The 23,829-nt window shown below is 38.6% G+C and overlaps 1 protein-coding gene across 1 annotated transcript; it reads left to right on the top strand.

Annotated features, from left to right (window-relative positions):
* Window positions 1–429: 429 nt before the first annotated feature.
* On the top strand, window positions 430–8,864 carry ccnq (cyclin Q). Its single transcript, XM_084721908.1, has 5 exons — window positions 430–885; window positions 2,816–2,999; window positions 5,079–5,211; window positions 5,536–5,754; window positions 7,526–8,864. The coding sequence occupies exons 1-5, from the start codon at window positions 738–740 to the stop codon at window positions 7,613–7,615; spliced, it is 774 nt and encodes a 257-aa protein (XP_084578034.1). The 5' UTR covers window positions 430–737; the 3' UTR covers window positions 7,616–8,864.
* The last annotated feature ends 14,965 nt before the right edge of the window (window positions 8,865–23,829 follow it).

Genomic DNA, 23,829 nt, shown 5'->3' with positions numbered 1-23,829 from the left:
ATGTAAAAGTTTTAATTTGACAGACTATGTTAGGAAAAACAATATCGTGTTTAGACATCGAATATAAGTATTCTCTCATTTTTATTACACAGCTCAACTTCTGTTTGTTTCTGCACCTTGCATGTAGTCTACTCTTGAAAGGTGAGATTCGTAAGCGGCTTTTATTTTGAAGGTCGTGTCTGGATGGGAACCCCAGAGTGGCGAAAGATCTCGCGAGAGTGATCATTTAACTCAAACCACGATCTCTCCCTAACCCCAGCCGAGCGATTTTTGTCTCTAACATATCCAGATTTCATTGACAGCGTTGCCACGTCATAAAACATAATTAGCTCGCTCAATGTGCGCAATTGAAAAATGATTAAATATCGCGAGGTTTGCAATTTGCAGTTTGCAGTTTTTCTGGGCTCTCATTTAGATATGACCTTTATTTTGATATCCTTGATCGGAAGTCCATCTGTTTTTCTTCCGGTGTTACTCGTTTGTTAGCCACCATGTTACTAGCACATTAGATAGAAGCTAACTTGAGCATTCCACCACTTTTTTTTACAAACATACACCAGCCCTACCGAGGCATAATTTTGCAGCTCCGGGTGATTGAGTTTACGTTAAGTTACAACTAAACTGTCAGGTAGTCATATCAGTAGAAAGTTGCCCGCTTGTCGACCCTCGTAGACCGTCGTACCCTGTTCTGGTATCAGATAGCTTCATTTGATTCTCCTCCTGATGGTCCATGAGCCATGGAGGGTCCGTCCTCTCGTTCCCCCGTCAGTGCAGACGGACCGTCGTGGCTTGCGGCAAGGAGAGACTCCGACGGGGCTGGAGAGACTGACCCTGCCCGGGACATAAAGACACACTTTCGGGTCTGTCGCTTCATTATGGAGACAGGTAACATGGAGCTGTGTCTCTGTGTGTCTGTGTCAACAGTTCATCTTCTCTGGAGTAGTGCACCGTGGAAGACAGTTTTTGCCAGGAATAGAAGACAAAGATGAAAAGTTATCCAGGATTTAAAATAATAACAATAATAAACAGTAAAATTCTGAATTAAAAATGAGATTGCAACGATGCACGATTTCTTTTCAGCTGATATAATAACTGATATTTATCTTTTTTCATGGCGGATACAGATAACTTTCACATTTTCTATTCTGTTCTAAGAGAAGTAGGCCCGGGCAATATAGATGAAAAAAACCTATCCCGATTGTGAAGTTTCATATCAGTTGATATCAATAATTATTGATCGTGTAGGTTGAGACTGGCTGCATGTTTTGTATTCCAAGGAGTAGAAGTGTCTGAAATGATAAAATTAGTAAAAATCACAATGTTTTGATCACATACCTTGATATTACGGCAGTGTTATAGGGATGATTATCGGTGCTCTCCCAAAATATTAACCCAATGATATTTTTTGATAATTATTGACTATGAAGACTGAGAAGGTAAAGGCAAATAATAGAACAGCTGGAACAGTCTGATAAAATCAGATACATCAGTTTATTGTAATGTAGCCTTTAAAAACAAGAAAAGACAACACATGTGCCATATCATGATGTAATTGAATCCAAAATCTATCAGAATATCTAATCTCATATCATGATATGAAATAATATTGACATATGGCCCAGCCCTAAGAAGAAGCTCAGAACTTTTCATTTATGCACACCTGAAGGTAAGAAAGGCCAACATGCAGAGAATAAAGATGGATGGCTTAATATTCCACATCTCTGACTGAATCAAATCTAACTGACACAGTTCTGAATCTTCAAATGTTCAGTTTTTTCTAATAAAGTTCATTTAAAAACTTCACAAAAATTCTTTGACTTTAAAAGATCATTTTGCCTAAAAATTCAGATTAAATGCTTTGACAATGGAAGTGAATCGTGACCAGTTTTCAAACGGAAAAAAACAACAGAATAAGAACATAAAATGCCTCCATACTGCTCATCTGGTGTAATCCAAATATGCCACGTTAACTAAAAACATGTTATTTACACCTTGTTTTTAGCCCTGAATCTTCACTGTAGATATTAAGCTTGGAGCCGCGTTCACATGCACACTGTATGAACTGGGTATGTGTGTGGTGTGACAGTGTGCAAACCGCATGTCAGGACTTTAGGAGACTTGGATTACATTTGAAAACTGGTCACCATTCACTTCCATTGTTTGGGAGATTCTGCAACACTGTTTTCCTGTGAAACTCCAGCAGTGTTTTGTGGACTAAAAAACTAAACCTGACCTTCAATCAGTATGAGGGAGAGGAAATAATGACTGAATTTTCATTTTTGGTGAATTACCCCTTTAAATTCACCACTCATCTGATCCACCACTCAGCAGTTATTCTGCCTTTAGCTTTTACCTCTACACTATTGCAGCAACTGATCAGTTAGCGGATTATTAATTGACTTTTAAATTGATTAGCAATTATTTTGATAACTGATTAATGGGTTTGAGTCTGTTTTTAGCTTCTCAAATGTGAATATTTTCTGGTTTCTTTACTCCTCTCTGACAGTAAACTGAACATCTTTAGGTTGTGGAGAAAACATTTGAGGACGTCACCATGGGCTTTGGGAAACAGATCAAATGATTTGATTGATTAATTAATAGTATTTTGGTGGAAGAAGATTGTGATCATATCAAGCAAGTTAGAAATTCCCACTTTGAGTTGTAATCATTCTAGCCATAGCCTACAACTCTGAATTGGCCAGATATCAGATGAAATGGCCATTAAGTATGGTTATCAAACTTGTTAAATAAGTATTAATTTAATTCCCATAAATGAATCTGTCAGAGATGAGTGTACTCTTCCTTCCTTCCACAGGAGTGAAGCTGGGTATGCGCTCTGTGCCCGTGGCCACAGCGTGTGTGTTGTACCACCGCTTCTTTGAACGCGTCAGCATGCATGCGTATGAACCCTACCTGGTGGCCATGAGCTGTGTGTACCTGGCTGGAAAAGTGGAGGAGCAGCACATCAGGACCCGTGACATCATCAACGTAAGCCACAGGTAATGAGCTCAGTCAAAAGAAGCCACATTGAAATCATTCTGCTGAGAGTAAAACATTTTCTTTCTGAACTCTTCTGTCAGCAGTGCGGACATTTCATTAAAACCAACAAAAGAATTCCTTTTCATCACATAGAACTAACAAATAGATTTTTATTATTGATTAGTCTGTAGAATGTTATTGTCAGAAAATAGTGAAAAATATCTATCACAGTTTTCCTGAGCTGAGTTGACTTTTTCAAAATATGTGTCTTGTTCAACCAGCACTCTCAAATCCAAATATATTCAATTTGATGTCACCGAAGACAAAGAAAAGCAGCAGATATTCACATTGGAGAAGCTGGAGCCAGTGAAGTTTTTCTGGCATTTGTACAGAATCATAACTGTTGTATATTACAGTTTTTCTCCATTGTCTTGGTTCTCAGGTCAGAATTTAAATTCTCAAAACTACTTGTTTGACCTCATCATCTAGTCACTTGTGCACATCATAAAAGCAGTTTCACATTCTTTTGATCAGTCAGTCAATCAAATTTTATTTATGTAGCCAAAATCACAAATTACAATTTGCCTCAGGGGGCTTTACAATCTTTACAGTGTGCACACTGCCCTGTCCTGAAAACCTTCTAAAGAGTCAGGGGAAAAAAGTCAGCTTGCTGTGTAAAATTAATGCAATGATTTGCAAATTCTTTTCAACTTGTATTCTATTGAATACTGTACAAAGACAAGATATTTAATGTTCAAACTAACAAACTTTGTTTTTTGTAAACATACACTCATTCTGAATTTGATGACTGCATCATGTTCCAAAACAATTTGGACAGAGGTAACAAAAGACTATGAAAGTTGTGAAGTGGTCACAAAACACCTGTTTGGAACATTTCACACATAAACAGGTGAGTTGGTAACAGGTGACAGTACCGTGATTTGGTTAAAGTGGCGTCCTCGAAAGGCTCAGTCACACATCATCATTGTATAAAGGATACTACATGGACTCAGGAACACTTTGGAAAACTGTTGTCAGTAAACACAGTTTGTCTCTGCATCTGAAAATACAAGTTAAGACTCTACCATGCAAAGAGAAAGACATATATCAACATCAACATCCAGAAACACTGCAGACTTCTCTGAGCCCGAGCTCATCTGAGATGGACTGACGCAATGATTGTTTTCAGAAATCATAGACGTCGTGTCCTGCGGGCTAAAGAGGAAAAGGGCCATCCAGATATAGTTACCAGCGCTAACTTCAAAAGACTGAAAATACGCTGCCATCCAGACGATGTCTTATTCAGAGACGTCCCTGCTTTTTTCAGTGAGACAACAACGAGACACGTGATCCAACAGTGTGTCTTCGTAGTAAAAGAGTTCAGGTACTAGACTCACCTGCCTGCAGTCCAGACCTGTCTCCTATTAAAAATTTGTGGTGCATTATGAAGCACAAGATAGACAACAGAGACCCCGGACTGTTGAGCAGCTGAAGTCATATATCAAACAAGAATGAGAAAGAATTTTACTTTTAAAACTTCAACTATCAGTGTCCTCAGTTCACAAACACTGACTGAGTGTTGCTGAAAGAAAAGATGATGTATCACAGTGGTAAACATGATCCTGTCACAACCGTTTGGAACATGTTGCAGACATCAAATTCAGAATGAGTGTTTATTTACAAAATCAGTTAAGTTTATCAGTTTGAACATTAAATATCTTCGGACTGTATTCAACTGAATATAGGTCAGAACTTTTTTTCAAATCTTTGCACTCTGTTTTTATTTACATTTACACAACATCCCAACTTTTTTTTGATCTAAGGGTTGTAATTGTAATTTGATTATCTTTTGGGTTTTGGGCTGATGTCTAAATGAGGATATTTAACATGTCATATTGGATCTTGGGAAGTTGTGATGGACATTTCTCACATTGTTGGACACTGGACATGGCAATACAGTTAAATACAGTCAAGCGGCTCAGAGTACCTGGAACAGTGAGTCGAGAGTTTTACCACAGGGTGTTTTGAAAAGAATCACTTTTTTCGTCATCGTTCAAAGTGGTCACCTTGAGTGCTCTCCACCTCCACCTCCCTCATAGGTATTTCAACAGTGGCAGTGCTCCTCTAGAATGTGACAAGGAGTTCTGGGACCTGAGGGACAGCGTGGTGCAGTGTGAGCTCCTCATCCTCCGACAGCTCAACTTCCATGTCTCCTTTGAACACCCTCACAAGGTGCGTGTGTGTGTGTGTGTATGTATGTATGTGTGTGTGTGTATGTGTGTGTGTATGTATGTATGTGTGTGTGTGTGTGTGTGTGTGTGTGTGTGTGTGTGTGTGTATTTCTGTCCCCCCTGTTCAGTGTTGAGTCTGCTTGTCTCTTGCTGTTACTGTCTGATGCTGTCATGGTTGTCCCGATGTGTTTGTGTGTACAGCTGCTCTACGATCTTGGTTGAAGTGATTCTGAAGTCACTCCGTGATTGGCTGATCACTTTGCACACATGAATTTGTTGCATAAATGGTAACAAACGGGATGATATTTCATTTTTGTCTCTGCAGTATTTACTCCACTACCTGCTGTCTGTGAAGTTGCTCATCAACCGCCATGCTTGGTCTCGAACCCCCGTCGCTGAGACTTCCTGGGCGCTGCTTAGAGACTGTTACCATGGAGCCATGTGCATCCACCACATACCCCAACACATTGCCATAGCAACACTGTACCTGGCTCTAAACAGCTATGGAGTGGAGCTGCCAGTCGGGGAGAAGGAGTGGTGGCAGGTGTGTGTTCATAATTACACACTGACTGCACATGTGAGAGTGAGAGAGAGTGTGTGTAAAAGTGTGTTTATGGAATTATTAATTAGTGTATAAATGTGACACATTATTATCACCTTATAATATATGGTGCAACATTACCATTCATTTTCATGAAAGCAATTCCAAAATTCACTCAGCTGAATGTAATTTGTACGCATGGAAAGCAGTTTTAAGTGTAAGAGAAAAGGGAATTAATTGGTCATTTAAAGAAATCAAAAATGTGTATTTTTCCTCTGGCCTGTAGTGGCATTTATCCATCTAGATAGTTTTGCCATCTAGATGTCTGCCTTCACCTCATTATAATGGGACTAAATGGCACTCACCTTGTGGTGCTCAAAGCACAAAAAATACATTTGAAAAATTCAAAACCAGTGTCTCTTTCCAAAATCATGACCTTGTTACTGAAGATAATCCACAGACCTTGTCGTGAGCAGTTTCATGTAGGAACTACTTTCCTTCTGCATTAGAATCTACTGCAACTACTTTCTTTCTACTAAAAAGAAAATAGTTCCTACATGAAATAGGGCAGAACTGGACTGAAATTCAGTCCAAAAGGACACTGGTGGACCCCTGGTATCCCCATGTTCAAAATCACAACCCAAATGTGCCCTGTTGGATGCCCTTATGGTAGATAAACTGTGGTAAAGTGCCCTCTGAAGTGCCCTTTGAATGGACAAAGCATGATTAAGGTGCCATATAAAGTGGCCTTCTAGTGGATAAAACGTGTTAAAGTGCCCTCTAGGGTGCCTGTCTACTGGACAAAATGTAGTAACGCTCCCTTCTAGTGGACAGAATGTGGCGAGGTAGCCTCTAAACTGCTCTTCTAGTGGACAAAACATGATAAAGTGCCATCAAGGATGCTCTTCTAGTGGACAAAATGTGGAAACATGACCTCTAAAGTCTCCCTCTAGTGGACAAACCACGATAAAGTGCCCTCCAGGGTGTCCTCCTTTTGGACAAAATGTAATAAATGTCATTCTAGCAGACAAAAAGTGGTGAAGTGTCCACTAAAGTGGACCTTCTAGTGGAAAAAACAAAATGCAGTGTATCGGCTGCACTACATACTAGAACATTTTTTTGCCTCTATCTGCCTTTAAATATTAAAATTGTCCCCTGTATGTTTTTATTACAATTGTAGTAGCTGTTATATAATAAAACAGTTTTAATCTAAACCAGGAATTAGAACTGTTTCACCTTCAGTGCACAACAATTTTTGCCACACTGATAAGGTGGTGCCCTTTTTATTGTTTTCGGCCCCACCCCCCACACAGCCCGAGTCCAGCACTGCATGAGGGTAAACAGGAGCTGTAGTCTTGTGCAGGTGTCCCCTGCTTATAGGGTCATGCTGACAGCAGCCCTCCAGCTTTGTATCACTGTGCACTTTAACCAAAGTGACATTAGCACCCGACCATCCAGCTCCAGCCAGTCTTCAAAGCACAAGTCCTTCTTGTAACTGTTAAGTATTAGTTGAAGGGTGGTGTCAATTACAGTTTTCCATTGTCAAACAATTCTACAAATGAGATGCCTTTTTTTGTTGGAGCTTTGATTTTATAAGTCACTTTATCTAAATGCAAATGGAAAGAGTCAGGATTTGTTCTGCTTTTCCACTTCAGTCCTCGAGGCAATAAAATGTGGGTCGTTTGAAACACTGTGTGGACCTTTGATGTCCACTGTTTATTGAGGCCAGGTGTGGAGCTCAAGTCTGTGTGTTTGTGTGTCTGTGTGTGTGTAGGTGCTGTGTGAGGACGTGACCAAAGCAGACATCGACGCTGTGATCTCAGACCTTCTTCAGCTCTACGACATGGAGGCCAAGTGTATCTGAAGGACACGCCTACAAGAGCCACACATGGGAGACACACGAGAGCTGTTGTGTGTGTGTGTGTGTCTGTGCGGTATGAATATGTGTGTGTGTGTGTGTGTGTATGTTATTTTCTGCTTGTAAGTGTCAGGGTTCAGGTGCGTCTGCATTCATGTGTCTGTGTGTGAGAGAGAGGAACACTCTGTATTGCCCCAGTTAGTCTGTGAGCTGTGACAAAAACACACCTGCACTACTGATTCCTGCCACCGTGGGGAGACATTTCTTGCTTTCTGGTCTCAGATGTGTCAGGCCTGCAGAATACTGATGTGCTCTGGAATATATCATCAGCAACAAAACATCCCAGCCCTCAGCACCACAAATTCCTCCACACTCCACACATGACATATTAAATAAGAACAAAGACCACTGTGTGGATTCAATGTTCATCACCTTGTCATTATAGAGGATTCAAGTTAATAATTCCATATCCAAATCCATGCATGGGAATGGTGACTGCAATGAGATACTTATTATTGAGTGCCATTATCCTGACACATTTCTGGACAGGAATCCTAGTAACAAATATGTAGATGACTCTAAGTATACATTTCTGCTAATATGATGAAAAAAAGAAGACGCTCTCGAGACAAAGTGTTAGTATCTAAAAATAATGATTTAGTATCATTCTTAATGACTTAGTATCTCAAATTAATGACGTCATTCTTCAATTTGATTACTTAAATTCTTCAAAATAATGATTTAGTATCTCAAATGAAAGACTTTCTCTCTGATTGACATAGTTGTAATTGTCTCACCCGGTGCCCACATTGTGTAAGCAGCAGTTGTACTTGCGCTCATCGGTGCGTCCATGTGAGTGTTGGTGAGGTGTAGTCAGGCACATTGCTGGCGTTTTGCTATCTTGAGGCAGCAGAAAAAGACTATGCCATTGACCAAGAAAATCCTGGTGTACAGTCAACAACGCAGTATTTTCCTGCTATTTAAAGAATGCATTAATCAGATAGCGATGCGCCTACATAGACAAGTTCACACTCTGCTAACTGCAGTCAATCCACGGATCATAAAAATGAACATTCTGATTAGTAGCAGATAATTGCACGTGGGTGAAATAAGATGGTGTGTGCGCATAAGAGACACTGTTCCATTTACGTACAGCAGCTGTAACTTTATTGATTGTTTAAACCTGACAGAATCATCAGGATCTGATCATTAATGTTCTGTGTTCTACACATGCAGAAGGTCTCACACACAGCCACGTTTTTAGTTTTGCTGCTTAAATATTAACAATATTTGCTGCAGTGACATTATTGCGCACATGGAAACAAAACTGAAAGCAGCCTCTGATCACTAAATCATATTTTAATTGATGTTGAGCAGTTTGAGCTTTTCAGCCAATTCTGTAGTATTGATATATGAGTGTTTATTTTAATGATTTATTCTAATAATCACAGAGGCTGCTTCCAGTAATTAACCTACTGTAGTAACATTTTAATGTGTGCTGTGCTGTCACAACAATCATTCCTCTGTGCTTTGTAAAGTGCACACACAGTTAGTACAGGGAAAAACAATTAAGCCTCTTTCATCCACCTGCAGCCCATTCATTGTTAATTATGATTATGATTTTTATGACCCAGCCCACCCGACCCGCAGATTAAGCACAGTGCCCCAGTAACTACATGTGGGTCCTTTCAACATTTCTGTTTACTTCTCCTACCTGATGGATCTGTCATTTAAGTAGCACAGGCAGGCGCACCAGGCTCTGACAGGAGATGTGAGATGAAACTCTGATTGGTTTCATTCATGTTACACCAAAAACACACCCGTGATTAATTAAGAGACTAAATGTAAACCCTTTGTGCCATGTGCCTTACTTTACACCTAGATTATACGCCATTTAAATAATGAAGTAAAGTTAGACGTGCTCTAAATGCACATGTCATGTACCTTAGACTGTCCGCTATAGATCGTCCAAATAGCTCCTCGTATCTCAAAATAATGACTTTGATACTACATACTTTTTTGAGATATTAAGTTATTTCCATTTCATCATTATAATGCCTTAGAGGATTTTCTTTTTGTTTTTCATCAAGTGGTTGGAAATGGACTTCCATACATCCAAACCACCATGCTCCATGAATCTGCATTCAACAAGGAACATTTGACTTCCTGTGCTAGATATTAATGTATGTCCTCAATTTTTAAGACGTAGAACTCATCTTGGTGCTGATATGATTCTATAAAAGACTTAATGACTTTTTCATCATAAGTGTGTATGTATTATGGTGATTATAGTGGCAGCTCCAGTGCCTCTTGGTTTATTAAATGTTGTCTTGTGTGTTTTTGCAGTGCTGCCATTCCCACACATCTTTTCATTAATTACTTAAAAGACAATTTGTCATATTTGGCAGAGGACCAAGCAGATAAAAACACGTGGGGATGTGATCTGCTGCATGTTGTAGGTGAATGTTGCTGCTGTTAAAATTAATTGGGACTGTATTGTTCAAAATGAACGCTATAAAGCCTTCTCGATCCTGTTTCAAGGACATGTCTGGTGATATCCTGTATTTTCTTTCACTAAATTGTATGAAAAACCAAAACAAACAGTGAATTAAAAATACTTACAGATTTGGTTTGTGTATCAAAGTCTGATGTATCTCATTCTTGTGTGCTGTGGAGTTCCAGTGTTGAACAATGAACACACACATTGTAGTTTACTTTGACTCAATCCCATATACACAGTCCTGCTGCCACAAATACTCACAAGAGCTCCCAGTGAAGTTTTCAGAAAATACTGAGCCTTTTTTTCTCCAAAACATAAAATACATCACTCATTTTTGTGAATTGGGACAAAAATAGATTTTGAAGGGATTTTGACTTTTACTCTTCAATTATGCTATATTTTAAAAGATCTAACTGTTGGTTATTAAACTTTGTAACAGGCCAACCTCATAGTGCTAAAATTTTTTGTTAAATGTGGGCATCAACTGTCAGAAAATTTAACAGATTTGACAAAATGTTCCATTTTTTCATTTCACACCATTTATTTTTTAAAGTGTCTCAGAGTTCTCTTAATGTTAATCAAAATACACATTTTTAAACCATAATTCTTATTTATCTTAGATTTAGAAGGACTACAGAGTCAACATGTTATGGTTGAGACACAACTGATAGAAATATTATTTAATGAATTTGTCTAAAAATGGAAAGTTTATCAGCACTTGAACAGTATTCCTGCCTTTTTAAACCAGGAAGTGAGACGGGGTCCTAAGGCTATAGCTGACCCTTTTTTATGCCTGATTAAAGGGACATTTTTCATAAAACATTGATTTTAAAATAAAAACGATTATAATATTTTTTTTATATGTATGTTATCAGTAGGTATTGTTAGTTTTAGATTTAGAAGGGTTTGACAACATTTTTAAATTGTTTGAAGGTTGTTTTCTGACACAAGTTTAGAAATTAAAAAAATTAAAGCAAACCAAAACATTTCATAAATTACATATATTTCATATTTATATATAAATCCTTAAAGAATACATTTTCACTTCAAAAAATTGGAATTAGAGTGTTGGTATTAATAATTTTATACATTTTAGGGTTTTTAGGCAGGCCAAAAGGTTATCAAATATTTATGGAAAAAGAAACTTGTGTTTTGTGTTTCTTGTATTGTTCACTATGATCCTCCTTTAAGTTAACATGGTATATTTCCTCTTGTGTGTAACCTAAAGGTCCAGTGTGCAAGATGTGCAGGGATTTATTGGCAGAAATGATTATAATATTCATAAGTATGTTTTCATTTGTGCGTAATCAGCTAAAATTAAAAATCATTGTGTTTTCCTTACCTTAGAATGAGCCCTTTATATCTTCCTTGGAGGCTGGAGGTTTCTACGGTAGCCCAGAGCGGACAAACCAAACACTTGCTCTTATCTAGGGCCTCTTCTGGGGGTCAGTTATGGTGAATAAAATAAAATATTATGACAAGAAACACAGAATGAGAGCCAGGAAACAGCTCTCGGCGACATCAGTCCCTGAATGACAGTCAACATAAGTGACAAGCGTTTAAAAATATGCAAAATACAGCTGGAGTCAAGTAATGTCACCTCACTAATGCTTCAAACTATAAACCAGCACAAAAATGATCATTACCAACATAAACCACCTACTCTAAACACACAAAAAAACTCCTCCCACCAAGCTCCAGAAACACCACCCTGACTTTCCACTGAACCACTGCTTTAAAGGGACAGTTCACAATAAAATCAAAAATGTAGTATGTATGGCATGTAGTGCTGTTTGTTCATCTAGATTTTTTTTTAGTGTCAGTTGCAGAGTTCAAGTCTCATCAAATAGATTGTCATCTGCAATTGTGTTTATTTAACAATGAAGACAACAACTCACTCACTGCCTAAAGTGATTCTTTTATTCTCCAGTTGTAAAAATGCAGAGGCTGACGTTCTTTGGGAGTCCCGCAGGACACCTGATTCCCCTGGTATTCTCAGTGGACAGGAGTCAACTTCACTATTCATCCCAGGACAGGAAAAAAGTCAGTGGGAGCTGGTTGGAATCATAACAACAATAAGTTCATTTTTTGCAGGCACTTGACCATTGCATAATGTGTGTGGACTCTGGATCGACAGGAATGGGATTGGACAGGAGGTAAAATCCACTCCTGTGTCACACTCTACTGTACACTAAATTTTAAATATATATATATATATATATATGTTGTGAAGTAAAATGTGCATCATAGCTGATGGCTACGGCTCTGCACCTTTTCCTCTAAATTTTGCCAATGGTTAGTTTTGAGTCCCCTTCGGCTTGATATGCAAGCCAAATCCTAAAAAAGAGAGAAGTTTCTGAGGAAAATGGAGAATGTAATAGTTGCAGCTCCAGACTGATTTTTCCCTTCTTCTGTGGCCAAAAATGTCTCTCTTTCTAGTTTTGAGGTTTCACATTCTTGTTATATATGAGGGAACACTACCGCTTTTGTCCACAGGGGGCTCCAAAATCAACATAATATGAATGCTCCTTGTGGGTGCTTTAAGGAAAGCTTGGGAGGCACTGCTCTAAAGCGTGTGACGTGTTGGCAGTATGAAAAATGTAGAATCAGTTTGAGGTTGACTCAGAATTAGCCCATCTGTGAACACACCAGTGTGACAGCCCAAGGGTAAAAGCCCGAGAGGTAGCCCCGGCCCTGTCGTATGATTGGCTGAAGTGGAGTGTGAATACAAAGTGAGTGCTGAGGTAACCTGAGGACACGCTGCCCTGATTTTTTAATGTTTGGGGGGAATGTTAAGAAACAGAGATATGTAACACTGCCAGCTGGATGAGTGGTGAAACGTCAGCACGCACTGCTGTTCGTGCTGTTTTGTCCACAGAAAAGGGTACTTTAAAGGGACAGTTCACCCAAAAAATACACATTGTCCCCCTGGCCTGTAGTGCTATTTCTCCTTCTAGATAATTTCTTGGTGTGAGTTGCAGAGTTTTGGAGATATTGGCCATAGAGATGTCTGTCTTCTCATTTGAAAAATTCAAAGCCAGTGTCTCCAAAAATCATGACCTGGTTACTCAAGATAATCCACAGACCCTGTTGTGAGCAGTTTAATGTAGGAACTACTTTGTTTCTGCAAAAGAATCTACTGGATCTAATATAACGTATTATAAAGTAACCAGGTAACTGGGTCATGATTTTTGGGAAGAGAGACAGGATTTGATATTTTCAAATGTATTGTTTTGTGTGTGTTTTGAGCACCACAAACTGAGTGACATCTAATTACATTATACTGGACAGAAGGCAGACATCTCTACAGACAGAGGTGGGACGTAAGTACAAATACTGCACTTCAGTAGACTTTTCAGGTATCTGTACTTTACTTGAGTGTTTTTTTTTGTTTTGTTTTTTTTTTAGATGTTTTACTATTACTCCCTACATTTAAACACAAATATCTGTACTTTCTACTCTATTTTGAATGCATTTCAGGGGAATTTCTTGGTGTTACCCATCAGTGCATATCAAGCACCACAGACATAAAAAGATGAAAATGATGTGACAAGATGAAAAAGATGTAGCAAGACAGAAAACAATGTAAAAGAAAGACATAACAAGACAAAAACAGCGTGAGAGATGTAAAAAGACAAGACATAATGACTAAAAATGATCTGTGTGGTATGACAACACAAAAAATACGGAACAGGAAGGAAAACAACGTAAAGTATGTAAGAAGACATAAGATGAAACATCACAAGACTTAATGAGACAAAAAAAGATGTAACGACACTGAAAACTACGTAAAACATCTACCAAGACAAAAGCAATGTATCAAGATGAAAATGATGTAAGAAGATGCAACAAAAATGGGAGGCTCGGAAGGGAAAAGGGTGAGATTCAGTTAGTTACTTTTTATTTTGATACTCTGAGTACATTTCAGAGCCTGCACCTTTTCACTTTTACTTGAGTAAAGAAGTTAAATCAGAGCTTTAGCCACCTCTGTCTCCAAAACTCTGTAACTCACACCAAAAAACCCCAAAAAACTAAATGGATTAATAGCACTACAGGCCAGGGGAAAATATGTATTTTTGATTTTAGGGTGAATTGTCCCTTTAATTTCCCTATCTTTATTGTGCAAAACATCTCATGCTGGATATCTGTAGAAGAAGAGTGCTTTCTTACCTTTTCATATTTGTCTGACTTGTGTGTGTGTGTGTGTGTCCAGGATGGAGGAGTCATAGTCACATGATCAACTCTGACACATCTGAGCCTTTCTGTCTTTTGCCCTCTGCCTTCTTGCTCTCTTCCTCGTGTGTTCTGCCTCTCTTCACGGGACAAGAGACATTGCGTGCATCCCGATCACGTCACGTGTCACACGATATTCCTCTTCCTGACACATTCTCTCCTTCCTCATCTGTCACTCTCCTCCAACTCCCTCATGTAAGCTGCTGGGGGAAAAATCTGCCTGTATTTCTCCACCCGGCTCTTCACTTCGCTCCATTCCCGTCGTCCCTTCTCCACCTTTTTTTTTCTCCTTTCTCTCCATCTCCTGAATTTCCTCATCCTCCCTCCTCTCCTTTACTTCTCACACTCTTCCTTGTCTCTCCCACATCTTTCCTCTCTCTTCTTCCATCCAACCCCTTCTCCTCCTCCCTCTGTCTCCCTAATGTTATATTAATAATGGAGAGGGTGCATGTTCAGCCAGACTTCATGAATTAACCATCAGATGGGAAGGAGTACTGAGGGAAGGAGTCCGAGGAGTAGGGAAAAAGAGAGTGACATGGATGGATGAGAGGAGGAAGAGGTGAGGAGAGGGGAAAACGGCGAGCTTGCCTTTGGATCACACTTCAACACGTTGGTCCTCTCCGCCGCACGCCTCTGATCTGCTTACACATCACTTCAGCCTTTACACGGGGCCGGAGGGGAAGTCAGGAGGTCACACACACATGAGCGGCTGTGTGTGTGTACGTCTCCGTGTGCATGTGTGTTTATATCCAAATGACAGTTTGGGATGTTAATGTTACATCAGGCCGGCAGCCAGCGAGCTGAGTGCCCTTGAACTGATAAAAGCTCTGCAGCCTTCAGCCTCAGACCTATTAGACATCAAGCGAGCACTCCTAAACACTCTAAATGCCTAATGCATAGACAATAGATTTAAGGGAGCGAGTGTGTGTGTATGTGTGTGAACAGTCTGCATGATTCATCGTCCGTGTAAACAGAGAGATGAAAAGATGGATGGGTCAGCAGACAGACGAAGCCATCAGAGCAGCAGTCAGAAGTCTGTCAAGACCTTTCCTGATGCAACTTTGTTACTGGAAACATTAATGCAAACACTGACTGTTAAAGCCCAGAAAAAACTAGTTTCACTGTAACGTGACTGTATGTTCCTCCAGGACGTTGCGATGTTGCAAACACGATAATTCACGCAAATTCAACAGATCCCTCTGAATTCTGCATGACCTTGCAATTTTGTCCAAACTCTGCAAATGTTTTGCAAATTTAAACAATCATGGTGGCTCCACACAAGTCGTAGGTTTATGTTTTATTGTTACTTATTTTTTATTTTTTACTACAAAGAACAAAAGATTTGTCATTGTTACTGACCAGGGGTGGGTAATTATTTTTCATGTGGGGCCACATGAGAAATTGATCAGACTGCTGTGGGCCCGACACAGATGTTATAAGCTCCTAATAATGTCCAGAGCTCTAACAGTGGAATGGTCAGAAGTGTTCTTCTACTGTTCGTCAACCTTTCTGAATTGCAATGTGAATTGTTGGCTAATATTTTGTTGGCAATGTCCAGAATTTGATGTTTCACAGTGAAGCATGCAGGCTGCGTACAGGCTGCAACAATAGTAACAGCAAAAGTAGAAGAGGAACATAAACAACATGGATGTGCAGCACTGAGTGAATAAAGTTACAGTTTAACATAAAAGATGCAGTTCATTATCATTACCATTGAACACAGCACTGACCCCTTTCAAAATAAAGGTCTGAAGTCAGTTTAATGGTAAGAAAAATGCTTTGGACTGTCTTTGCCAGATTTTAAATTTTTTTGTATTTCCATGATGACTTTGCAGGCCACATGAAACCTTTCAGAGGGCCGTATCTGGCCCCCAGGCCACATTTTGCACAGGTCTGTTATTGACATTTATTAATGCCCTGTGCACTTTTTAGAATAATAGACTTTTATAATCCTGAGCCTTTTTAGTGAGGTTACTTAAACCGTTCAGCACAGAGTGCGGTTTTGTTCTCTGTGGAAGTAACTTACATGCCAAGTTGACTTGAAAGACGTCATTTACACCATGTTATTGGCCTGAATCTTCACTGTAGAGCCTTAGCTTGGAGCCACACATGCATACTGTCTGAACCGAGTGTGTGTGGTGTGCATGCAAAAGAGAACAGCATGTTGGGACTTTAGGAGACTTGGATTACACCAGATGAGCAGTAAAGAGGCATTTTATATTTTTCTTTGGTTGTTTTTTACATTTGAAAACTGGTCTCCATTCACTTCCATTGTTTGGGAGATTGTGCAACACTGTTTTCCTGTGAAACTCCAGCAGTGTTTTGTGGATTAAAAAACAGAAATTAACCTTCAATCAGCATGAAAGTGAGTAGATAATGACTGAATTATCATTTTTATGTGAACTATCCCTTTAACCATGGTGTCACTGAAGAGAAACTTAAAAAACTTGGAGGTGGGTTTGGTCTCACTTTAGGATCACTCCAGAGACGATCCATCTTGGCTTCAACTCTGGACTCTGGACTCTCTCTGTGTGTTAAAAGTGGTCATGGATGTAAATTGGAGGAGCACGGTTTGACTCTTTCTTTCTAGTCGAAAGAAAATAGTTCTGGTAGATTCTACTGCATAGAGAAAGTAGTTCCTAGCACTGAGCACTGTACGGCTGCCTTAGTGAGGTCAAGAGTGATGTCAGGTGGAGTGGCACAATGAAAAAAGCTTCGCTCTGATTGGCTACTTCAGAGAGAATATTCTATGCTGTAAGAGCCTCCTCTATTTTCAGGTATTTAAAATTGTTATGCTGTGAATTTATCATGACTAAGATGAAAGTAAAGCATCAGCAGCACTGATGTCCAAAATGAAGGTTGTTGTTTGTTATTCTACATTATATCTTCTATGTACGGAAGCCCAAGAGGCAAGTGAGACATTCTGATCTAACTTGTTCTCTGTTCTGTAAAGGTGCACTTCAGCATCATTATTATTACAGATATTTGCAAAAATGATGTTTTTCTTCTCTTGTTTCACAGATTAAAAAGGTGTGAAGTCTTACCTTGTAAGTCTAAAGCAACTCCCAAGTTACTGTGCTGCGAATCAAGCAAGTCAAGTCGAGTCATCGCTCAGGACAAACAAGTCAAGTCATAAGAAATTCTGATGAGCTCTCCTATCATGTGCTGGCCTCTGCTGGTCTGCAGAGGTGGAAGTAATTAACTACAAATACTCAAATTACTGTTTATTAAATAGTTTTTTTGATTCTTGTACTTTTATGAGCAGATTTTCAAGTCTCTACTTAAGTATACATTACACAATGTAATCTACTTAGTTACTTTTAAAATCATCATTTAGTGCTGAGTACAATTTGTGATCAGATCACCTTACTGGCTACAATGCAGAGAAAAAGTTTGGATATTAATTTAAACAGGCCAATCAAAACCAGGAGATATGGATGAAAAACTAAACACTGCAGCAGCAGAGGTTTGGAGAACAGATGATATGAATTTAACCAATATCGTAGATAATTAATCAATAGTTTAGAAATGGCAGTAATTGCACCTCATTTTAAATAGTTTTGTCTGGTGGAGCCATTTGTTGATGAAAGAAATTTAAACTTTAAATAAGGGGGAAGAAAAACAAATGAAAAAAAAAAAAAATCAGATTATTAATGATTAATCAATTGTTAAAATTTACTGCTGATTAAGGATATTGCTGCTATTGATGATGTACTTATCAATGGTTAAAAATTAACTAATACTCAGTTTTTGAGACACTTTGTAATTTTACTTAACTCTAGTCTCAAGACATGAATGCCAAGTCGAGTCTTTCATCAGAGTTAATCAAACAAGTCCCAAGTCCTTAAATTTGTAGCTTAAGTCTGATGTTAAGTCCCTTACTTCTCCTGTGTGGGTTCAGATCCCTGTTTTATGCAGTCAGTCAGGTCCAGGTTGGGTTTTGGGTCTGTGTAATACCTGAGTGGAAGACCGAACTATGATCAGATCATGATGGAAGTACCATGTGTGGAATCACAGAAAACCTGGATGGACTTGACCAACTTTCTTGGCAGGAGGATGGATTCTACGTGCCACAGCCAGGCACAGGGAAGAGGGCTGCTAAACATGACATGAGGTAAGACACAGTTTTTATTTTGACAGGTTATAAATTAACATTAACTTGTTAAAAACAATCAGCTGTGGAACCGTGCTGACTGCGTCTGTGTCTCCTGGGTGCTGGCTTGCATTTCTCAGTTCTGCACAGGTCCCAGTCCCAGCTTTGATCAATAGGATGAAGAGCTTTTGATAATCTTAAAAATAAGCATAATCCTAATTATCATAATAGGAAACGTTCCTTGTTGACCCCAAGTAAAGAACTGAACTGATGTGTAAAATGGCTTCATACAGTATGAACAGGTTACATACAGACTAAGAGATAAGAGGTTTGTGATGGGCTATGAGAACTGTTTCTCTCCCATTTGGAGTTATACTGATAACAATGTCAGATGTGAGATTTATGCATATTGTACCTGTGGATGGTGCTCAGTGGGGACGATCATCATTCTCGTGACCCGACATGCTGAGTCGATTCAGGACGGACTCAGACTCCGGCTCAGTTAACCTCTGTACTTTCATTGTGCCTGTATATGCAGCACACTGTATGAAACATTGTTATATTGATTAAATTATAAATTTTACACATACATATTATACAATTTACCTCTCAGAAGTGTGTGTGTGTGTGTGTTATGCCAGCACGCATGAAACAGAGTCTAAAATGATACGGGTGTTGGTCTCAGGCTGAGGTCACACTCAGACTGCAGACTTTGTCAGACTGGGGCCAGAAATATAGTGTATGTTTTTAACTACATGTATATATAGTATTGACTCTTCCTGTGAAATATATCAACATCAGTTGGATGGACTGGCACAAATTTTGGTGCCGACACTCATAATTTACAGATGATGCAGGCTATATATTTTGCTGGTCCTTTTATTTTTGTGTTAGTGCCAGCATGAGGTTGACTTTTGGGGAAACATCTCAACAATTATTAGACGGATTGTCATTACATTTTGTGCAGACGTTCGCTGTCTTCAGCATCCTCAGTGCATCCTCACAGTTACTGCAGGGGAGACGCAAAATTATTGTTTGATCGTTCGTTGACAGTTTTTTTTTTTATTCAAATGTCTGAACACAACATGAATCTATCAAACTATCACATTATTAGCAAAGACAAATTCACTTATTTGTAAAAACAAACAAAAAAACAAAACAAAAAAACAACCAAACCCTAAACATTCAATTTACAACACTGACAGAAAGCTAACCACTGCCACCATGAATCATCGCTCAATCACGTGAGGTAGCTAACTAACTTATGAAATCACTTTGGGGCTCCTATCCACAACGGAAAATTAGTTAACTGAAACTACATATTACTGGAACATCATGGTACACTGCCTTCACTTTGTTACATCTTAACATAGTTTTTAGTGTTGTTATATCTGGATAGTTTTTTTGTCTTGGATATTCCAAGTCATTTTTGTTGATCAGCTCACAGTTTTTGTATGCTAACGACATTATCATTTTTTTTTTTGTTTTTTTTTACAACTGGAGCTCAGTAACGTAACGTTAGTTCTTAGTAGTTCTCTAGATCGGTGGGATTGATTCAAGGGGATTATTACGAGTCGACTTGCTGAGAATGAATAGTGTTGTGTGAGTCAGGAAATGAAGAGAATTAACTGATTCATGGATTCACACTTTTTAAATACTGAACAGGGCTTTTAATTTCTGTGCTTACAGGAAGGTATCAAGTATTTTCAAGTCAAAGTGAAGTCACCAGTGTTAAAGTTCAAGTTGAGTTGCAAGTCTTTTTTGAATTTTGTCAAGTCAAGTCAAATCCACACAGCTGGTTGTGTCTATTTATCATTATTTTAATTCCATACTTGTTGGATTGAATGAATTATAGAAGCACAGAAGGGATTTCCATGCTGCATGAAGATACAAGTTAATCTGATGGGGTTTTGACGTTTCCAGACTGAATTCTGAATATATGAAAATCAGACTGAGTTTGAATGGACGTTATGGATCAGTACCAATCAAGGAAGTCCTGAATGATTCTAAGGTGGGGGTGTGAAAGCAGTTTCACTTTGTGTGAGTCCAGTTAACACAAACTGCTGCTTCTTACAGGTTTTCTCATATGTATATATATATATATATATATATATATATATATTTATATATATATATATATATATATATATATATATATATATATATATATATATATATATATATATATACATACATATATATATATATATATATATATGTATGTAACCGAGTTTTTGTATCGGTAAATTGGCCAGTGGCACCAAAATGAAAAGTTGTTTTCTCACCATGTGAGCTGCTCAGAATGTTCTTTTTTTCACCGTGACAGTCAACCCTGCAAATGTTTTATAGACACAAATCTCTGTTTTTCTTTTACTTCTTTGTCAACACTGACTGATACACAACAGCATTCAACTCAAGATTTGTTAAGCTGTTGTGTATCACACTGAGTTTGTTAGACTCTGTAGTTATACAAAGAAAAAGGATGCAGACATTTCAGCCTATCCTCATCAGCACGTGTAAAATCTATTTAGAGCTCAAACTCAAAATCAGAACAAAACCAGAAAAAATATAAAAGACCACAGAATGTTGATAAATGTCAGTAACAACGATAAATCTCTTCAGTAGCCGTGAAAAAATAAAATAATACAATAAAACAGTAAATAATAAAAAACTGCGTCGGTTCATTCATGTATAATTTTATTGTGGGAACTGCTATGATTGCTGGAACTCGCAGGAAACTACAATGATTGGTCAAATTTGTGGAAAAGTTGTGGTAATTTGACGAAATTGCAAAGTCGTGCAGAATTCACGAGGATTGGCTGAATTTGCAGAATTTATATTTATGGAATTGGAATATTTTGCATGTGACAACTCAAACGATGAAAGAATGTTTAGAAGTTGTGAAGAGTTTGGCAGTTTCTCTGAGAATCACCTCATCAGGTTTGATCAAGGAGCCGTGTGCAAGCGCAAAATTGTAGAAAACTGTGCTGATTCTTTTGCACACGAGTGAGACGTGTGCTTGAACGAAGGAGAAACTCCAATCTGCTGTGAACAAAAAACTACTTGTTCAGAGAATTGAACTGACAGTTTTGGAAAATGTAACTGTCATTTGAGAATAGAACTAAAGCGAATGAGAAAAATGGAAAGAGTGTTTTAAGTATCTTTTCTTGCTTTTCATCGTTACATCCGTCATGTGTGATATGCACTAATGGATACACCAAAAAATAAAAACTCAAGTAAACTGATACCTGAAAACTGTACTTAAAGTGTAACTTGCAGAACAACAGTTCCCTGATAAGCATTTTGTTTGTTAGGTGCTTGTGTGGTCGGTGTCAGCAGGCAGTCAGACCGCCATTTTAGTTACGGAGGCAGCAGTGATGTCCTGCCTCTTCACCTGCACGTAACACACCCAGGAGCGAGAGCCAGTGCCCGCTCTTCTCCTGTCAGGAACACCTGATGTCCTGACAGGCAGGAGTTTGTGCACCTGTAGCTACACAATAAGATAGACTAGACTAGATAGACTAAGATAGACTCAGACTCAACACTGCCTACTTTTGCACGTTGGTCAGAGGCAGATTCAGGCACAACCACTTCCTCTTCCTACGTAATATGATGCAACATTTGAAAAAAAAAAAGTGTTTTTAAGAGCCTTGCTCAAACAGACCACTGTTTCCTCTGAATTTTTGTCCTTGTGTCCAAAAAGTCTTAAATTAAGTTTTAAAATTTTACACAAGGTTACATATAAATTTCATTGAGAAATTTAATCTTCAAGTTCCACTTTAAGTACAGTGACAAAATGGGCCTAATGTCTCTTCTACTGGTACAATATAATAATTTATGATATGGCTGTTTATCAGTCAGAAATCCTATTCTTAGAAAATTACACTTTTTTTTCCAGATGAGGTGTTTGAAAGAAGGAGGAGATTTTTTGTGTGTATTTGCAGAAATAATAAAACAGATTAGTGCTCATCCACAAAGAAAGTATGTCAGATTTTTTCTTGTATGTGCCTCTGGGAGATGGTGTGGAACAGTTAAAGATAAGAAGAGCGAAAGATAAAATCAGCAACAAAGCTTTTCATCAAGACGTGTGTGTGTGTGTGTGTGTATATGTGTGTGTGTGCCTGCATGGACGGGTAAGTCTGCGGTCCATCTCCCCGCAGTGTAGAGGATATCTATTAATAAGTTCATCTGATTCATCTATAAATACATTTCTCCTCTTTCTCCTCACACTGGCTCGCTGCATAACAAGCTTTGACAGTAGGCAGTTGGGTATAGCCATGCATGTGGACGGGGGGTGGTGGTGGGGGGGTGCGGCTGGTGTGTGTATTGGCAAGGGGGGGGGCTGCATGCAATGTATGCATGGTTCTTTGTTCTTCAGCACTACGGCGTGCTGGCTTTCAGCACAGCGGACAGCGCCCCGGGCCTCTGGCACAGGGCGGAGGAGGACGGGTCTGCTTCTGCTGCTGCTGCCTCTGAACACAACACCGGGATCATTACACAAGATCTGTGAGCCGTGCACCAGTCAGGTTCACACAGTTCATTTGTCAACCAATCACAGAATCCAGAAAGTTTGAGATTCAGTCAGTTATCACTGCACATACAAAGTATCCATTTCACTTCATCTCATGAGAGCAGCAGAGGTTAACACTGTCAGCTCTCAGAGGTGGTAACAGTACACACAGTCTGTACACACGCTAAGTACTGCTGTAACTTCTTTACTCAAGTAAAAGTGAGAAGGTACAGGCTCTGACATGTACTCAAAGTATAAAAGTGAAAAGTAGTAGTGGTGAAAAGTGAACCGTTCATCTTGTCGTGTCTTTTGTGTCTTGATACGTTGTTTTTTCGTCTTCTTACACCCTTTGCGTTGTTTTAAGTGTTATGTCTTTTTCGTCGTCACGTCTTTTATATCATTCTTTTATGATATATTGTTATTTGTCATGTTACGTGTTTTGTCGTGTTACATCTCTTGTGTTTTTGTCATGTTACATCTTTTTTGTCTTGTGTTTTTTACATAGTTTTTCATCTGTGTTTGTTTTGTCTCATTATATCTTCATGTAGTGTTTCATCTTGTTACAACTCTTGTTTTGTCACATCTTATACATTGTTTGTTGTCTTGCTACATCTTTTTTGTCATCACTTCTTTTACACAGGTTTTTGTCTTGAGTCTTTTACATCATTTTTTGTCATGCTTTGTCTTTTTTATCTTGTTACATCTTTTTTTTTGTCTTGCGTATTTTACTTTGTTTTTCATATGTCTGCTTTGTCTTGTCACATCTTTTATGTTGTCTTTTGTTTCGGTACATCTTTTTTGTCTTGTCTTTTACATCATTTTTTTATGCTCGTTACATCTTTCTTGTCTTTTTACATCTCTAACATTGTTTTTTCTTGTTATAT

Source organism: Lutjanus erythropterus, chromosome 6 (assembly GCF_056507025.1).
Source record: "Lutjanus erythropterus isolate fLutEry1 chromosome 6, fLutEry1.hap2, whole genome shotgun sequence".
In the NCBI taxonomy this organism is placed as follows: Eukaryota; Metazoa; Chordata; class Actinopteri; order Lutjaniformes; family Lutjanidae; genus Lutjanus; species Lutjanus erythropterus.
Note: the sequence above shows the minus strand (reverse complement) of the source record. Positions and strands in the feature narration are given on the sequence as shown.